The sequence below is a fragment of the Anomaloglossus baeobatrachus genome, chromosome 6 (assembly GCF_048569485.1).
Source record: "Anomaloglossus baeobatrachus isolate aAnoBae1 chromosome 6, aAnoBae1.hap1, whole genome shotgun sequence".
NCBI classification, from domain to species: Eukaryota; Metazoa; Chordata; class Amphibia; order Anura; family Aromobatidae; genus Anomaloglossus; species Anomaloglossus baeobatrachus.
The window spans coordinates 380,720,309-380,740,435 of record NC_134358.1 but is presented as its reverse complement, the minus strand read 5'-3'; the positions used below and the strand labels follow the sequence as shown (position 1 = coordinate 380,740,435).

The following is a 20,127-nucleotide window of genomic DNA, read 5'->3' as shown; positions in this document are numbered from 1 at the left end:
ATCTCCTTGGGACATTGAGGCGATGACGGAGCGGAGCGATTCCATCCGGAACCGCCTGGTTTTTACGTGTTTGTTGAGCAGTTTTAGGTCCAGAACAGGACGGAAGGATCCGTCCTTTTTCGGCACCACGAACAAGTTGGAGTAAAAACCGTGACCCTGTTGCTGAAAAGGAACAGGGATCACCACTCCTTCTGCCTTCAGAGTGCACACCGCCTGAAGAAGAGCATCGGCTCGCTCGGGGGGCGGAGATGTTCTGAAGAATCGAGTCGGAGGACGAGAGCTGAACTCTATCCTGTAACCGTGAAACAGAATGTCTCTCACCCAACGGTCTTTTACCTGTGGCAGCCAGGCGTCGCAAAAGCGGGAAAGCCTGCCACCGACCGAGGATGCGGTGTGAGGAGGCCGAAAGTCATGAGGAGGCCGCTTTGGGAGCGGTTCCTCCGGCGGTCTTTTTAGGACGTGACTTAGACCGCCATGAATCGGAGTTCCTCTGATCCTTCTGAGGTCTTTTGGACGAGGAGAATTGAGACCTGTCCGCGGACCGAAAGGACCGAAACCTCGATTGTACCTTCCGTGGTTGAGGTCTGTTTGGTTTGGACTGGGGTAAGGATGAGTCCTTTCCCTTGGATTGTTTAATGATTTCATCCAATCGCTCACCAAACAGGCCGTCGCCAGAAAATGGCAAACCGGTTAAGAACTTTTTGGAAGCAGAGTCTGCCTTCCATTCACGTAGCCACATGGCCCTGCGGACTGCCACCGAATTGGCGGATGCTACCGCCGTACGGCTCGCAGAGTCCAGGACAGCATTAATGGCGTAGGATGCAAACGCCGACGCCTGAGAGGTTAAGGACACCACTTGCGGAGCAGACGTACGTGTGACTGCATTAATCTGCGCATGACAAGCTGAGATAGCTTGGAGTGCCCATACGGCTGCGAATGCTGGAGCAAAAGACGCGCCGATAGCTTCATAGATGGATTTCAACCAGAGCTCCATCTGTCTGTCAGTGGCATCTTTAAGTGAAGCCCCATCTTCCACTGCAACTATGGATCTAGCCGCCAGTCTGGAGACTGGAGGATCCACCTTGGGACACTGAGCCCAGCCCTTGACAACGTCAGGGGGGAAGGGATAACGTGTATCCTTAAGGCGCTTGGAAAAACGCTTATCTGGACAAGCTCGGTGTTTCTGGACTGCCTCTCTGAAGTCAGAGTGATCCAGAAACGTACTCATTGTACGCTTGGGAAATCTGAAACGGAATTTCTCCTGCTGAGAAGCTGACTCCTCAATTGGAGGAGCTGGGGGAGAAATATCCAACACCTAATTGATGGTCGCTATAAGGTCATTCACTATGGCGTCACCTTCAGGTGTATCTAGGTTGAGAGCGGCCTCAGGATCAGAATCCTGATCTGCTACCTCCGCTTCATCATCCAGAGAGTCCTCCTGCTGAGACCCTGAACAGTGTGATGAAGTCGAGGGAATTTCCCAGCGAGCCCGCTTAGGCGGCCTGGGACTGCGGTCCGTGTCAGAGACCTCACCCTGGGACCTATGGGTCACCCCAGGAGCACTTTGCTGCTCCAACTGAGGGGGGCCTGGGGTCAATGATTCAACAGTGCCCAGGGCCTGAGTCACCGGTCTGGACTGTAAGGCTTCTAGTATCTTAGCAGACCATTTATCCATACTCTCAGACAGTTTGTCAGCAAATACTGCAAACTCCGTCCCTGTCACCTGGACAGTGGTAGCAGGTGGTTCCACCTGGGCCACCAGTAGCAGAGGCTCCGGCTGAGTAAGTGCCAAAGGGACCGAGCATTGCACACAATGAGGGTCGGTGGAACCTGCCGGTAGTATAGCCGCACATGAGGTACAGGTTGCAAAGTAAGCCTGTGCTTTGGCACCCTTGCTTTTTGCGGACGACATGCTGTTGTCTCCTCAGAGTACAATCCAGGAGGGTATATAGCCAAAAATCAACAGTGCGACCGTACAGTGTAAATGTATAGCATATAAGCATATATATATATGTACACTTCGGCACTCAGTGGGGCCAGCACCACAGGTGCTGCTTACCGACCGCTCAAAGCGGTTGTGTGATCACCAGATTCCCTGCCTGGGCCTCCCAGAGCCGTGTTGTCTCTCCTCTCCAGCGTCAGAAGTGCTGACAGGAATGGCTGCCAGCGTTCTGTGGGGAGGAGGGGGCCGTGGGCGTGCCCTAGAAAGTGCGGGAATCTGATGCCCCACTGTGCTGAGTGAGGGGGGAGGAGGATACAAAGTATGCTCCAGCCCTCAGCGCTGACGTCCTGTGGGGACTAAAGTTATAAGCGCGGCCGGCAAATAAGCGCGGTCGTCGCGGTAGTCCCCGGCACACTAACACACCCAGCAGTGCTGCAGTGTGTATGGCACAAGCGCTCCATGCGCGGTCCCCCACGGGGACACAGAGTACCTCACAGTAGCAGGGCCTTGTCCCTGACGATACCCGGCTCCTGTCCAGCAGATTCCCCAGGGGCTGCGGAGGGAGCACGGTCCCAGTGTCTGGAGACCGATTAGGATCCCACTTCACCCAGAGCCCTTAAGGGATGGGGAAAAAAACAGCATGTGGCTCCTGCCTATGTACCCGCAATGGGTACCTCAACCTTAACAACACCGCCGACCAGAGTGGGGTGAGAAGGGAGCATGCCGGGGGCCCTGTTATGGGCCCTCTTTTCTTCCATCCGACATAGTCAGCAGCTGCTGCTGACTAAGATGTGGAGCTATGCGTGGATGTCAGCCTCCTTCGCACAAAGCATAAAAACTGAGGAGCCCGTGAGGCACGGGAGGTGTATAGGCAGAAGGGGAGGGGCTTTACACTTTTAAGTGTAATACTTTGTGTGGCCTCCGGAGCCAGAAGCTATACACCCAATTGTCTGGGTCTCCCAATGGAGCGACAAAGAAAGTAGGTATTTTTTAATTTGATGTGTTACAAAAAAACCCAAACCATTGCTGTGCAGAGAGATAAACCTATAATGGTGCCTCTGCTGTATGCTAGGTGACTGCCGGCTCCCAACCATAAGCTTTATCTTCTGGCCCAGGCAAGCTGTTTGTATTCATCACACAGGGGACAAGTGAATATTCTCTTCTGATGTCGCTGGCATGGGTTATTCCATGCTTATGACATTACTCCTCTCAGCCTGTTCCTTTCATCTTAGAGCCACTTACAGGACACAATTCCTAGTAACTATTGTGCTATCTAAACAAGTTGCCAACCACCTATTGAACAAGCAAAACACTCATTCTACAGGTGAAATCATCTTTTGGTTTGCATCGTTCTTGGCAGTTCAGAGCTCTGGACTTTTGCTGTTGAGAGCAATGGCAGTAAAAGTTCAGTGCACATATAAAGCACAGTCTCCCTGTGTAAACAGGATAATTACCAATCGTTAATGGTTAAATGTCGAAAAGTCGAGTACTGTAAGCCCACCTTAAGTAGCTATATGTCAATATGGCAGATGACATCTGAACTCACCTCAATAAATCACTCCATGTAGTACAACAAGCTCAGTAGTTGGAATAATAGAGTGAATACACAGAATATATGTCTGGCCATTGAGCTGCTTGGTGCTTTAGTACCAGGATAAGCCCACAAACATACACATTCACATGAATCTACAGCCACAAATGATAGTCATTCTGGCTGTAAAGGAAGCATGCATAGGTAATAACTTATCTTCTGCACTGAAATACTGTACAGGAAAGCACAACAGATTCTGTTTCCTTATACAGAGAGCCACTGGGGAAAAACAGTATACTGTGTCTCTGTCAATGTGCGATCCATTAGCTGAAATCTGTCATAGGAATGAGGTAAACCTTCGGCTGTGTGCACAGAGATATATATATATATATATATATATATATATATATATGTATATAGCAAACACATTGCACATGCATTTTCTATAGACAAACACTTACGCTGCATTTCTATTAGCTGTAGATCAGAACCATTTTCCAGTCCTGTGGAGTCCGTCATAGTGTCATTTCTAACACTCTTATGGCGCTCTTCATCCAACTGCAGCTTTAACTTCCTTATCTGTAAAGCACACAAATCAGTTCACCACCTATATTAGCTAATCAGAAATGACTCCAAAATAAAGGCTTACCTGTGATACAAGCTCGTCCTTCTCCTCTGCCAGTTTTCGTAGCCTTACATCTGAAATAAACCCATTTCCATTACCACTAAATAAAACAATGCAAAGCTCTAAGTGCATGAATTTATTCTTAGATATGTTTGAGGCAATTAACCCATTCCCGACCTACAGTAATGAGTCTACGTCATGGTTGTTATCTAGTTCCTGTATTGCATGCATTTGCACCATCCTCTTTATTGATAGTTATTTCTGTATAAGGGGTGGTTCACACACAGCGAGATCGCTGCTGAGTCACGTTTTTTGTGACGCAGCAGTGACCTCATTAGCGATCTCGCGGTGTGTGACACTGAGCAGCGACCTGGCCCCTGCTGTGAGATCGCTGCTCGTTACACACAGTGCTGGTTCAATTTTTTGACGTTGCTCTCCCGCTGTGAAGCACACATCGCTGTGTGTGACAGCGAGAGAGCAACAATCTCAACGTGCAGGGAGCAGGGAGCCGGCGTCTGGCAGCCTGCGGTAAGCTGTAACCAACGTAAACATCGGGTAACCAAGGGAAGCCCTTTCCTTGTTTAACCGATATTTACCTTCGTTACCAGCGTCCGCTGCTCTCACGCTGTCAGTGCTGGCTCCCTGCTCCCTGCACACGTAGCCGGATTTACATATCAGGCAAATAAGCAATGTTTGCTTATTAACCCAATGTGTACTGTGGCTAGGAGTGCAGGGAGCCAGCGCTAAGCGGTGTGCGCTGGTAACCAACGTAAATATCGGGTAACCAAGCCCTTGGTTACCCGATATTTACCTTAGTTACCAAGTGCAGGGTCACTTCCACGCGTCGCTGCTGGCTGGTCACTGGTCGCTGGTGAGATCTGCCTGATTGACAGCTCACCAGCGACCATGTAGCGACGCACCAGCGATCCTGACCAGGTCAGATCGCTGGTGGGATCGCTGGTGCGTCGCTAAAGTGTGACGGTACACTAAGAGCCAGAGAAGGTCAGGAATACAGCCAGAGCAAGCTTCTAAATCAAGAATATCCATGAGCTTCCATACACTGAAAAAGGTCAAAATTGTGACCATATGGCCTCCGTGGGGTTGCAGTAAGTCAGTATACAATGCTTAGCTATAGAGGCAACAAAAAAACAAAAACAACAAATGTGTATGTTTTTAACGTAGACTGAAAGCACCCTTAGGTCTAATGAGGTTTATACTTTCAATGCTTGTATGAACCCCTTCCCTCTCTATGATGTATAAATCTACCATGGAGAAGGTGCAGGTGTATGGGTGGGCTAAAGAGCTAAGCCCGCTCCACAGAGGGCAGGTGCCGACTGTGTTATACAGCTGCCATTTAACCACTTAAATGCCACTGTATCTTTGACAGCAGCAGTGTTTCAGTCCTGCTTGGGTGTTCATTCAGCAGCACACTGCCACTGGCCAGGCTTCATTAGAGAATGTTATTTTTTCTATATACTCTAATACCGTGGTATTGCAGTATTGAGTAGAAGGCATACAGAAGAGAGGGGCATTTTCTGGTGCAGAATGAATAGGCACATCTCTATGGTGAGCATGGGTGGGATATCAAACATCCCCAGCAGCTCTGGGCTGTCGCTTCATACGGCTGAAATCACTTGTCTCTGCCGACATCAGGTCAAGATATCAAGCAGGAACAATAACCTACAGATAATCAGTCTAATGTTGGCCACGTTTTCCTGACAGAAAACCATGGAGGTGGTTATAATAATTTAATAATAAAAAGGTTGTAAAACAATGCGTTTCGGTTCAGGATTTGCACCTCTCTCAGGGTTGATACAATATTCTTTATATTGATACAATATAGTTTATATTGTATAACGCATTGTTTTATAACCTTTTTATTATTACATTTCTATGTTTATACTCATCTATACCTTTTTGATCAGGAGCAACGCCCAACTTTACACTGTTTATCTCAAGCTTGTTCAAGTATAAGCATACCTTCCCCTAAAAAATAAGTTTTAAAAATATAAAACAACAAACTTGCGGATCTACCCCCCCCCACACAAAAAAGCATATTTAATACAAGTCCCAACCATAAACATATACAGTAAATTGCAGTTTTTCAGTCATTGCACCTTCCCCAAAAATTGAATGAATAGTTATCAAATCTGTGAAACTCCAAAATAGTAGCAATCAAAACTACAGCTCAGCATGCAAACCAAGTGTTCCCACAACTGATTTTCAGGAAAAAAAAATTTAAGTTATGTCTTGGAAAATGGAGACGTAAACAATTTTTTTTAAGCCACTGAAATAGTAAAAAATAACACAAAGTTTGGTATCACTGCACTCGCACTGATCTGAAACTCAAATTGCCAGGTCATTTCTAGCTAACGGAACACTATATAAAGGAAAAAAATAAATAAAAAAGCCACAACAGAGAATTTGCAGGGTGTTTTTTCCACCATTTCATCTCGCTTGGAATTTTCTTCAGTTTTTTTTTTTCTTCTTTCCAGTACATGTTAAGGTGGACTGTGTCATTCACAACTACAACTTGTCCTATAGTAAAAACAAGCCTTCATGCGGCTAAGTCGATCAAAAAATAAAGTTATGATACTTGGAAAAAGAGGAGAAAAAACAATACATAAAAACAAAAAATAGTCTGAGAAAAGTATAAAATACCAATGCTAGAACAGTTCTCCTGAACTCTGCTTTGGACTGTTAATCTGTTATTCCTATAACATTTCCAAAATGTATTTGCACATGGTATAGACGCATTAGGAAAACGCTGGGGGAGATTTTTTTTTTTCTGAATTGTCTCTTCTGATGTCTTTTGTTGTGGCTTAATCACCAAGGTTTTTGTGTTTGTTTGGTTTTTTTTTTAATTTCACATATGATAATATAGTAGCAGGAGAAGAATGAAGTCATTAACCCCTTCCCCCCGGCCACTAAAACACCCTAATGACCGGGCCATTTTTTGCAATTCTGACCAGTGTCACTTTGACAGGTTATAACTCTGGAACGCTTCAACGGATCCTGGCGATTCTGAGATTGTTTTTTCGTGACATATTGTACTTCATGTCAGTGGTAAATTTAAACTGATAATTTTTGCGTTTATTTGTTAAAATTTAGGAAATTTTGTGAAAATTTCGCAATTTTCAAACTTTGAAAATTTATGCCCATAAATCTGAGAGATATGTCACACATAATAGTTACTAAATAAACTTTCCCACTTGTCTACTTTACATCAGCGCATTTTTTAAAACAAAAGTTTTTTTCGTTAGGAAGTTAGAAGGGGTCAAAGGTCATCAGCAATTTCTCACATCTCCAACAAAATTTAGAAAATAATTTTTTTTAGGGACCACATCACATTTGAAGTGACTTTGAGAGACCGATGTGACAGAAAATACCCAAAAGTGACCCCATTCTAAAAACTGCACCCCTCACACTGCTCAAAACCACATCCACGAAGTTTATTAACCCTTTAGGTGCTTCACAGGAACCAAAGCAATGTGGAAGGAAAAAATGAAAATTTTACTTTTTAACACAAAAATGTTACTTTAGTCATAAAATTTTCATTTTCACAAGGGAGAAAAGAGAAAGTGCACCCTACAATTTATTGTGCATTTTCTCCTGAGTACGCTGATACCTCATATGTGGTAAAAATCAATTGTTTGGGCGCACAGCGGAGCTCGGAAGGGAAGGCGTGACATTTGAATTTTTGAACGCAAAATTAGCTGCACTCATTAGCGGACGCCATGTTGGGTTTGAAGACCCCCTGAGGTGCCTAAACAATGTAGCTCCCCCACAATTGACCCCATTTTGGAAACTAGAGCCCTCAAATAATTTTTCTAGATGTTTGGTGAGCACTTTGAACACCTGGGGGCTTGACAGAAGTTTATAATGTTGAGCCGTGAAAAGAAAACAATTTTTGTTTACCACAAAACGGTTGCTTCAACAAGGTAGCTTTTTTTTCCACAAGGGTATCAGGAAAAAATGCACCATAAAATGTTTTGTGCATTTTCTCCTGAGTACGCAGATACCTCATATGTGGTGGAAATCAAATGTTTGGACACACGGCAGTGCTCGGAAGGCAAGGAGCGCCATTTGAATTTTTGAGTGCAAAATTAGCTGCACTCATTAGCGGACGCCATGTCGGGTTTGAAGACCCCCTGAGGTGCCTAAACAATGGAGCTCCCCCACAAGTGACCCCATTTTGGAAACTAGAGCCCTCAAATATTTTTTCCAGATGTTTGGTGAGCACTTTGAACACCTGGGGGCTTCACAGAAGTTTATAACGTTGAGCTGTGAAAAGAATTTTTTTTTTTTTTACCACAAAACTGTTGCTTCAACTAGGTAGCTTTTTTTTCACAAGGGTATCAGCAAAAAATTCACCATAAAATTTATACTGCATTTTTTCCTGAGTATGACAATACCTCATATGTGGTGGAAAGTAATTGTTTGGGCGCATGGCGGGGCTCAGAAGAGAAGGAGCGCCATTTGACAGCAAAATTGGTTGGAATCATTAGCGGACGCCATGTCACGTTTGGAGACCCCCTATGGTGCCTAAACAGTGGAGCTCCCCCACAAGTGACCCCATTTTGGAAACTAGACCCCTCAAGGAGTTTATCTAGATGTTTAGCGAGCCCCAAGGGGCTCCACAGAAGTTGATAATGTTGAGCCATGAATACAATTTTTTTTTTCCACCACAAAACAGTCACTTGAATCAGGTAGCTTTTTTTTCCACAAGGGTATCAGGAAAAAATGCACCATAAAACGTATTGTGCAATTTCTCCTGAGTACGCAGATACCTCATATGTGGTGGAAAGTAATTGTTTGGGCGCATGGCGGGGCTCAGAAGAGAAGGAACGCCATTTGACAGCAAAATTGGTTGGAATCATTAGCGGACGCCATGTCACGTTTGGAGACCCCCTAAGGTGCCTAAACAGTGGAGCTCCCCCACAAATTACCCCATTTTGGAACTAGACCCCTCAAGGAATTTATCTAGATATTTGATGAGCCCCTTCTACCCCCAGGGGCTCCACAGAAGTTGATAACGTTGAACCGTGAAAATTATTATTTTTTTTTAACAACAAAATTTTTGTATCAACCAGGTAGCTTTTTTTTTTTTTACAACGGTATCAGGAAAAAATGCACCATAAAACGTATTGTGCAATTTTTGCATCGGACGGATGCGATACAAAAAGCATAGCGAATACGGAAGAAAGTCACGCCAAAAATTGAGCAGGGATGCCGATCCGTTATGTGCATCCCTGATCAGCGCTCGGCGGGACGCACGGACAAATGCGATACAAAAAGCATCGCGAATACGAAAAAAGTCACGCCAAAAATTGAGCAGGGATGCCGATCCGTTATGTGCATCCCTGATCAGCGCTCGGCGGGACGCACAGATGGCTGCGATACAAAAAGCGCCGCGGATACGGAAAAAAGTCACGCCAAAAATTGACCACGGATGCAGATACGTTATGTGCATCCCTGATCAGCGCTCGGCGGGACGCACAGATGGCTGCGATACAAAAAGCGCCGCGAATACGGAAAAAAGTCACGCCAAAAATTGACCACGGATGCAGATACGTTATGTGCATCCCTGATCAGCGCTCGGCGGGACGCATGGACAGATGAGATACAAGAAGCGTCGGGGATATGGGGAAAAAAAGTCCTGCTGAAAACTGACCACGGATGCAAATCCGTTATCTGCATCCCTGATCAGCGCTCGGCGGGACGCACGGACGGATGAGGTGTAAAAATGGACAGGATACAAGAAAAAAAAAAAAAGTTATACTCACAGTACCAAGAGGATCACTGACCAGAGGAACAAGAAGGCAGTGAAATGGACAGCTTTACACGAGCAGCAGGCAGGACGTTGGACAGATCAGCAGAAGGACCCAGCGATGGAGGCAGATGTGATCGGGCCAGTGAAGACCTCGGACGACCCGTGAAGGCAGGTAAGAGGACGTCGGGCACTGCTATATTTTTGTGAATGTGATGTAATCTTATGGATCTTCTTTAAATGTCAAGACACTTTAAATAATTAAGCAAGCTATAATACTGCTATGATAATTAAAACATTTCTATATGCTCTAACTAATGCCTATGTAAAACCTGGTTTGCATATTGAGAAATGGAGATATTTTGTTCTAATTAATCTTTACACAATGTACATCCAAAATAGTTTCCATTTACCAAGAGGACCTTCTCCAGCCGATTCCAAAACTTGTGCCGCTTCTTGGGATACAACAGTTATTTGCCCAACCAAGGGCTCATGGTTGATGTCACCATTAGGAGTACCATCTGGAATAATAACCATACCGTGTTTCTGAAAAGAAAAATGAAACAAAAATGCATGACTGAAGCAGTCAGACAATAAAAAAATACTGACACATACTGTAAATGGAGTACAAATAGAACAGAGGTTTCAGTATATAGTCTGTAAATGTATCAGACATAAGGAGAAGTGACTAAGAGTGGAGCTCTGTTATTCCTTTCAACATGGTCATTAATGCTACATACAAACATGCAGATTTTAAAGAGGTTTCCAATTTCATTTTTTGTAAAATGAATTAATAAGGTAGAAAGATGCAAAATACTACAGTAAATCTCAGTGACTCAAAGCCAATTGTTCCAGGAGAGAGGGACCTGTTTAACATGAAAACAACTGGTTGATAAAATTGATCAAGGCCTAATGCCTCCACATATTATCCAGCAGCTCACAAAGCAGGACACTGTATACTTTGTATACTGCATCTCATTACAAAATGCAGTGCTCTTTGATTGGGGTGATTGAAGGTGCCTACATTACATTCGCCAGTATATGCTGATGTAACTGACTGAAGGAGATAGCTGCTGTGATCAACAAGTGTATTATTTATTTGGCTGCGGTGGCCACATCACAGTAACAACACGGACCACTGCTCTGGGCAATCAATAAGCTCAGCAGGTATGTTGAGGATGATGGCACGAGCCGCTGAGCTCAGTGATTGGCTAGACCACTCTGGGCAATCACTGAGCTCAGCAGCTTGTGCCGTCATCCTCAACATACCTGCTGAACTTATTGATTGCCAAAAGTAGTCTACACAAAATAGCCACTGGATAGGGGTACAGAAGGTAAAGTAATAGTAGCTAGGTAACCCAGCAGTAACAACGCCTAAAATATAACTTTTAATGGGGTAAGGTTAAAAACAATCCACAAACAAACATGCGCATTAGCGCCTTAAAAGACGTCACTTTCTGTGTTGTCCTACCTAACTGTAATAGCAGACAGTCATTCACAGGGAGACAGTCATTATAGAGTAGCAGACAATCCCACAAAACAAGTGTTGCATAGGGAAATAAACAAGGAACAATCTCACCAGTCTTCAAGATACTGTGTATATGTGTTCCTCAGTCATCATCCAATGTCCAAGTGAGACCACAAAAATAGATCCCCCGGTTAAACCAGGTATTCAAAAGGATCCACCATATAGGTTCCAACATATAGACATGAAAGGAATTCTCTCAACGCGTTTCATCATATCCTCAGGAGAGTGTGAAATAAGTCCAAGAGATGACTAGTATCCATCAAAGGACCGGCATATAAGCCACAGGGTCCGGACACATGGCACGCATGGATTTAGGCGGTTACTGCTGGGTTACCTAGCTACTATTACCCAAAGTAGTCTAGCCAAAGAGCTCCGCAGCTATGTCGAGGATGACGGCACAACCCGCTGAGCTCAGTGATTGGCTAGAGAGATAACGTGTGCTGTTGACGTGACATCGGCACTGCAGCCAAAACACAAATAACAGAGAAGTGGTGGGGAGCTGGGGATTGACCCACGGAGTTTGCTGGGTGTTATTTTAGCTATTTTACAGAGTTTGGAGCCCACAACCCCTTCAGAATGGGAAAACACAACCAGCAAATTTTATCCATAAGAAGAGGAATTTAAAATCAGTTTGCATTTCTCTAAAGCAAAAAAAAGTCAGACGTAAAACTATCTTTTAATAAAAAGAGGCATATAAAACTATAACGTCACTGCTTTTGTCAAACAGAACATGTAATGGCTAACATACTGTACCTCTCCTATCTTCATTTTTCCTTTCACATCAGCCAGCTCATCTCTGAGCTCATCCCGCTCATTTCTAATGCAGTCAAAGTACTCTTTTTGTCTCTCTAGTGCCTGTATGCAGGCAATTAACCAGCAAAACAGGAAAGTCAAGAAGAGCAGTAGGAAGAAAAGAGAAAGAGAGTGAAATACACGCGGAGAGAATAGGGAAACATGCACACACAGACAGAACACACTGAGGATGATCCAGCGATATATCCCGTTAACATTGTCATTTGTTTAAAATTGCAACTTTATGTAAAATGCAGTCCCTGAGCTAAGAGCTAAGATTTTGAGCACTGCGGCTGTATAGGTGCTACTGCTTTATGTCCACTTGGGTGGTTGCACATAGATGTCTAAGAACTGTGTAATCAGACTTCAAAGTATCCAGCGGGACCACTGATGTGGTGGTATAGTTGTGTGTGTTAAACACCGCATGAAGGTGATAACCTTTCATAAATTGCTATCACTAATGTATGAAGTCCTAAGAAGATGCAGAGCATAAGAAATGCATAACGCGCACTAGTCATGCCAACCATTAGTATTCTAATGCAAGTGAGGGGTCAGCATCTATCTAAGTCTTTCTATACACAATCTGAAGCCAAACCTGCACATACATGTTCCCCAAATCATGATCACCTATTCAATCGTCAACTGTTTGTAATGGAAGATTCATAAGAAACCAAGATTTCCTATAAACCTGAGTGAATGGAACAGTCCCTCCATTCGGAGAACTGTTGCTGAACAGCGGCCTGACAAACAGATATAAATTCAATGAGGTCTAACCATCAAAACTGTAAGACAATCCAATAAGACTTGCAAATCTGACATGCACGATATGCCACAGTCACTGCAAAACATAGATTATTAGTTAAGTACACACTGGATCACAGCACACACGGTAAATATACAGACATGCATTTACAGCATGCTAGGAACCAGCCAATTCACAAATGAAATCAGTGGTCTTTACATTCTATGAGACAGATCTCACCCTCAGCTAAATGTCACAATTGACCAACTAGATTAGCTTCCTTAGTGTGTACCTTGGCGATATTACTGAACTATGCCAAGGGCACAGGTGATACACCGAGAATTACAGAAACAGACGACTAGTCCAGGGGCTGATTAAATATGTATGAAATATGTACAGAACATAAACGTAAATTAGGATGCCAGTACCAAAGCATCATTTACACTCCCTCCACTGATCACTGGATTCAATTTTTAAATATTAGTACTTTGGATAGCTATAGGGAATAGAGATATAGAGATGTGACTAGTTTTTGCTTTACAAGTATTAAGAAAGGTGAATGAGAAAAAATAGTTTGGCTAAGTTGTAGAAGATGATGTACGGTCCAACTCTTTTATTTAAAGGGAATCTGTCAGCAGGTTTTTGCTACCTCATCTGACAGCAACATTATGTAGGCAAGGAGATTCAGAATCAAACCATGTATCACTTCACTTGCTGAAGCCATTCTTAACCAATCAAAGAAATTAGATACATGAACATAAAGGTACCATCACACATAACGAGATCGCTAGCGAGATCGCAGCTGAGTCACGGTTTCTGTGACGCAGTAACGATCCCGTTAGCGATCTCGTTATGTGTGACATCTACCAGCGATCAGGCCCCTGCTGTGAGATCGCCGGTCGTTGCAGAATGGTCCAGGCCATTTTCTTCAAAGGCGATGTCCTGCTGGGCAGGACACATCGCTGTGTTTGACACTGTGTGACAGGGTCACAGTGACTGCTGAGATCATTATACAGGTCACTACTGCAACCTGTATTGTTCCTGCATCGCTGGTAAGATCTGACTGTGTGACATCTCACCTGCGACCTCCCAGCGACTTACCTGCGATCCCTATCAGGTTGCATCGTTTTCGGGATCGCTGGTAAGTCGTTGTGTGTGACTTGACCTTTACAGAGCTGAGATAGCTGTCTGCGCCACTCCAGGCTCTCAATAAAGATTGTGCATTGATTGTGAGGGGTCAATCACAGAACGGGGGCAGTCGGTCTGCCCTGCTTGTAAGTCTCTAGTTTTGTATTACTAACCACAGGGTAATGAACCCTTTAGTTTACCTCAACAAGTGCACACACATTGATAAGAGAAAGACAGTTACTTTTTATTTTTTTTCACCCTTACAGCATGCTGTCCTCCGCTTAAATAGCAAAAACCTGCTGACATATTACCTTTAAACTCCTAATTTCCCAAAAACATCAATTTACCAGCAACCAAAACCCTGATCAATGGCATGAATTGTAATACTGTATGAGGTTTATAAAGAAGTCTTAGTATTGTTAATGGTTTGCTACATTTTGTGAAAAAGTGTCACAAGAAGATGTTTTCTGCGGTAGTGGTCACCTAATTGCTGAATCATTTCCCAATTGTAAAAGGAGAGATTAGGGTAATGGCTATATATTTCTAATTGCTGTAAATGCAATATCCAAATTTACACTGGAAGGCTTATGAAAGGCTTAACACTAGAACTACTGGACTCGTTACACCTACTAGAACTACATAGTGTGAAGTAGTCAAAATGATTACCTCAGTAATTCTAGTGTTAAAAATGTACTTGCTCCTTTTTAAAAATCTAAAGAGCTTGCACATTCTGTTTTGATAAAGAATATCTTGTTAAAGGGTGTAGAGCCATTTACTTTAAAATATAGCTACAAAAGAGTCAAATCTATGGAGAGAGAAGTATCACACTGTCCCACTGAATTTCATAATAAAAATAGCTCCTGATACATTTAACTGTATGGCTTTAAGGAAGAAGTATATATTATATATTTAGCCAGAATGACTGTGTGTGTGTGTGCGCGCGCGCGTGTGTATATATACATACACACACACATATCTATTGCTTCATGCATGAGTCAAATTCATATATGAGACAGCCAGGATAACGGTTTAAAAATTGAAGGTGGTCTCACGTAGACACACACATACATATATACATACTGTGTATATTATATATATATATATACACACATACATTTTATATATATATATATATATATATATATACACATATATACGTACGTGTGTGTACGTGAGACCACCTTCAATTTTTAGACAGTCATCCTGGCTGTCTCATATGAATTTGACTCATGCATTAATACATGTGTGTTTGTGTGTGTGTAAAACCAAAATCATTTTTTAGACAATCATCTTGGCCATCTCATAAGTGGATTTCACTTGTAACTATTTAGCATATGATTAGTTATGCAGATTCTTGCCAGGTCTTTGCTTAGTTACTGCTTTGCTCCTAAAAATCTAAAAAAAATGTATTATTTTGTTAGTATTTTGTAAATCTCCTTTGGCTTTCAGCACTGCCTGAATCCTTCTGGGCATGCTCTCAATCTGATACAAGCATGTCTTGACTGAAGTCTCTTTTACATGTTCACAATGTTGGTGCATACTGGTCAATTCACTTTGGTATGTATACAGCTTTTTCTTCAACTTTGCACACAAATGTTCGATTGGGTTGAGGTCTGGGGACTGTGGGGGCCAATCCAGCACCTCTACTTCATTGTCACTGAACCATTTCTTCATCAATCTCGACGTATGCTTCGGGTCGTTGTCCTGCTGGAACACTATGTCGTCCTTGTCACCCCCATAGTACTTGAGTGTACGTAGTAACTAGTCTTGTAGGGTACTCACATATAAGCTCAGCATTGAGACCACCATCGGTCCTGGTCAAGTATCCAAGTATCCAACTTCTTTTCTGTGAAACAACCCCATATCATCAGGCTTCTTCCACCAAACTTGACAGTTCCTTCAATTTCTCAATCCATTAGCTTCTTTTTCCCTAATTTCTTCCAGACCCATTGGCACCCATTTGAGTCTAGTCTATTGACTTTTGTCTCAGTGCTCCCAAGCTTCTACTGTCCACATTTCATACTTCTTTGCAAATTCAAGCCGATGGTTTTTATGATGATATTGAAGTCGAGGCTTCTTCAACCTTTTTTGGACCACCATTGCAGACTTGTGTAATGTATGTTGCATGGTGCTTGTATGGACCACTGTGATCTCACTATTATGAAGCATATGGGCCATTTTCAATGCCGTGTTTGTTGTGCTAGAACTGATAGACCTTGTGATGAGATGACTTGTTGACTCCGATATTTTGCCTGCAGGTCCACAGCTTGGATTTTGAATGAATGGACAGACTTTATTTTGTTTAATTCCAACTGTCGTGGCACTCACATGATGTAATTTGGCAATTTTCTTGGCCGAGAGACCATTATTAATTGCGATCGGCTGGATGATGCTGTTGCTCTTTTCTTGAGAAATCTTCTTCATGGCCGATTCTCGATTCGAACCAGTAAACGTTCGCTTGGGAATCTAATAAAACGCTGAGCTATTAGAGAATGTGAGAACAGGATGTAACGTGGGGTGTATAGGAAGGTAAAAAAATTTCAAAAATCAGGAGCAAAACAGTAACAATGCAGTAATATAAGAATCTGCATAACTAATCAAATGCTAAATAGTTGTAAGTCAAAGTTATGTATGAAATGATAGTCTCATGCTCAAAGATGTAGTTGATGGTGAGATATGGAGTGTATATATATATATATATATACACATATATACACACACACACACACACATATATACTTTTATATATATATATATATATATATATATATACATATACACACACACACACACATGTATAATTTAATAATTTATGTAAATCACAACGTGCAGCATCTTGGACAAACACTGAAAGGTACACTTTAAGAAGCACATGGCTATTTAGTGAAATGTGTTGATGTTCTTTTATCTTGGCATGCCAGTGTTGGTCTGCTCCTGACACGTCATGCAATGCCTTCCTAGTTACTATGGCTATATGCTTTTCCTACCGCAATCTTTTTATCTTTCCAGTTAACTGTTTCCTGCAGATCATACACCTCTCTGGTTAAAGAGTCTACTTTCTGCTGCTGACGCTGGTTTTCCTAAAGTTTGATTAAAAGGAGAAAAAGAGAAAGAAACAAATGGAGAAGAGAAATACAAATACAAACAAGAGCTCTTTTAAAGACAAAAGTCGAACGTTAGCAACAGCATAACTAAGAAGGAAAGCAGTTGATTGGACTTATAAATGCAAGACTTTAGCTATAAGTGCACAGGCGATGTCGTCCATACCTCAATAAGCTCATCTCTTTGGCGAATACCTTCTTTCAGTTCATCCAACTTGTGCTGGAGAATGCTGCAGGCATGTTTCTGTCTTTCTAATTCCTGTAGGGTACACACAAATACAAGTCAAGTAAAAAATGCAATAAAGCTGAATCTAATCCCCCTATCCCTTCTACCAGCATTTCAAAGCACCGGATACTGGTCCCCATAGACTTAAATGGGGACCGGTGTCACACCAGATATCCGGGATCAATTCTGGGCTGGAACCGTTTCTTTTTTGTAAACCCGGTTGAACCTGCTGATCCTGGGTATCTGCAGGTCTGCCCATTACTATATGTGAATGTACATACATATACCAAAAAATTACCCTTGACTTGTCTTCATTTTCTCTATGATACTCCGCCATCTGTTCCTCCATTTCTTCAATGACATCCTTCAATGTGTCTACTTGATAGACGAGATTGCTTTTTTCATTATCGAGCTGAGCGTTTGATACCATAGCTTTCTTATATTTCTCCTCCACTTCTGCTAAAGAGTCCTGCACAAATGAACATTACTAACAGTGAAACATGTAGCTCGGTGTAAATATGACTGCCATAGTCCTTTATGTGCAGTATCCTTCCAGAAAAAAAAAAGAGTGCTGGCATACACAGGGTTAAACAAAGAGCATGCCATTGTTATTAGAAAGAGTTGAGAATTATTTTAATAGTTATTTTGTGCAAGGACATCTGTTAATAGTGTAGTAAAAATCAGAAATGTATGGAACATTAGATGAAAGTTAATATTTTAGTAGTTAGGCGTATAATCACGAGTGTTAGTGCAGTGGATAGCACCATTACTGAACCCACACAAATGAAGGTTTTCCATATGTGAAAGAATTTTATAAAATGTAACTATATTAACACTTTTGTACTGAACTAAGACTTTAAAGGGAACCTGTCATGTTGAATATGGTATCTGATCTGCAGACTGGATGTTATAGAGCACGGAAAAGTCAGATTGATATACATTGTTGTAGTAAAAGATTCCATATAACTAGAATTTTAGTCATTGAAATCCCTGGTATTTGCATATGAGTCCAGTGGGCGGTCCTACTCAGTGATTGACAGTCCGTATGACTACATTCAGAGACAGTAGTCAATCACTAAGTAGCACCGTCCACTGGACTCATAAGCAAATACCAGGGATTTCAATGACTAAAATACAAGTTATACTGAATCTTTTCTCCACAAGCTTATATATTGTGCTCAGCTGCTCCTTCTCCATATAATGTCTTCCTCAGATTGGATTTCATGTACAATGTGGCAAGTTCCTCTTAAAGGGGTAATCTTATCCAGGACACTTATGGCATACCTGAGCAAACATACTTTGCAATATTCACAACTCACAAGTGAATGAGTAGCACAATGCATTTGCCGCAATCCCCCAATTCCTGTGGGCAAGACGAGAACCCATTCTAGAGACACGCGCCTTAGTGCTGGGAGCCGTACTTGTCAACAATTTAGGCCACACAGCGTGGTCATGCCATAAATATCTGAAATCTAACAACCCCTTTAAGTGATAAATCTAACACATCATAAAGTAAAAGCTTTACAAATAATAGTAAGAATACACATCTTAAGACACATTAAAGTGATAAACCACTGTTAGTGAAAGAATCACAACACAAAAAAAATATTAATAAACCCGTGTAACTAACAAAGTAAGGCTGCGTTACAGATGTGATATTTTTTTTTTTCACAATTAATTTGACAATGCCCGCTGTAGAAACGTGACCACTGATTACACTCGTAGCAAAACTACTGCAGTTCTCAAAGCTAAAATGTGATCTTTACGGCTTTATATGAGGATTCTTTTGTACTAAAGGATAATCGCTGATCAATGCTTTACTTAATTACTTGAAAAATCAGTTCTAATGAATACTGGTGGTGTCTGAGTTTCTGAAAGAGCTCGAAAGTTTCCTAACTCCCTTCACACAGACATCCGGATTATCATTGGTAGCCCTCAGTGTACAACTCATGGACACTGGTTTATGGTTGACGAGAAGGCGTTCTAGAAGTCAGACCCCTACTCACTACACAGTACCGGCCTATCAAAAGTGGTGAAACATGAATTGGAAATATTTTTTATTTTTTTGCTTGTGTGACCATTTCCCGTGACCCGCAATGTTTTTATGTTTTGGTATTTGGGGCTGCATGAGGGCTTGGTTTTTTGCACCCTGAGCCGACTGATACCATTTTGGTGGATGTTCTCTTACTACTCTGGTATGACATATTTTGAACATCTGGTATTTATGATAATTTTTTCACATACTTCATAACCTATATGAGAGTAGCCTACACTCCTCTCTTTTGTACCATCTGGCCCTTTTTTTGATATTGCTTACAGTGTTTTCTGACTTCTCTATGCAAGTCACAGACACTGTGTGTCCCTATAGTGTACAAATAAATAAATATAAAAATTGGAGTAGGGTCCCACCATATTATGATACCCAGCACAGATAAAGCAAACAGCTACAGGCAGCAGGTCCCAGCCATGCGCTTATCTTGGCTTTTTTGGAGGTATCACAATATGTGGGGGTCCCAACGCCAATTTTTTATTGATTTATTTTTACAGCACTATAGACACACACTGACAGCATCTCTCATTGAAAGCAGTCAGACACAGTATCACATGACACAGGGTGGGGGGCACTGTCTGACTGCAACCAATCAGAGACGCCTATACTGCCGGTGGGCAGGGAAACAATGCATATCCATGAGGTTAATGAGCGGTCACGGATGTTGTATGAGCGGACGCAGTGTACAGTTG

General features: G+C 42.4%; 1 protein-coding gene across 14 annotated transcripts in view; it reads right to left on the bottom strand.

Annotated features, from left to right (window-relative positions):
* Positions 1–20,127, bottom strand: part of LRRFIP2 (LRR binding FLII interacting protein 2) — a 216,645-nt gene that overhangs the window by 10,416 nt on the left and 186,102 nt on the right. For 6 of the 14 annotated variants that reach the window (XM_075315055.1, XM_075315057.1, XM_075315056.1 and 3 more), the window contains 7 exons: positions 17,684–17,854; positions 17,326–17,418; positions 17,046–17,138; positions 12,150–12,251; positions 10,282–10,414; positions 4,123–4,172; positions 3,935–4,052 (listed from right to left, as the gene is read on the bottom strand). In XM_075315055.1, the coding sequence (XP_075171170.1) occupies positions 3,935–4,052; positions 4,123–4,172; positions 10,282–10,414; positions 12,150–12,251; positions 17,046–17,138; positions 17,326–17,418; positions 17,684–17,854 (760 nt within the window). The remainder of the gene's footprint in view (positions 1–3,934; positions 4,053–4,122; positions 4,173–10,281; positions 10,415–12,149; positions 12,252–17,045; positions 17,139–17,325; positions 17,419–17,683; positions 17,855–20,127) is intronic. The other 8 variants (XM_075315058.1, XM_075315060.1, XM_075315066.1 and 5 more) reach the window with 2 other exon arrangements.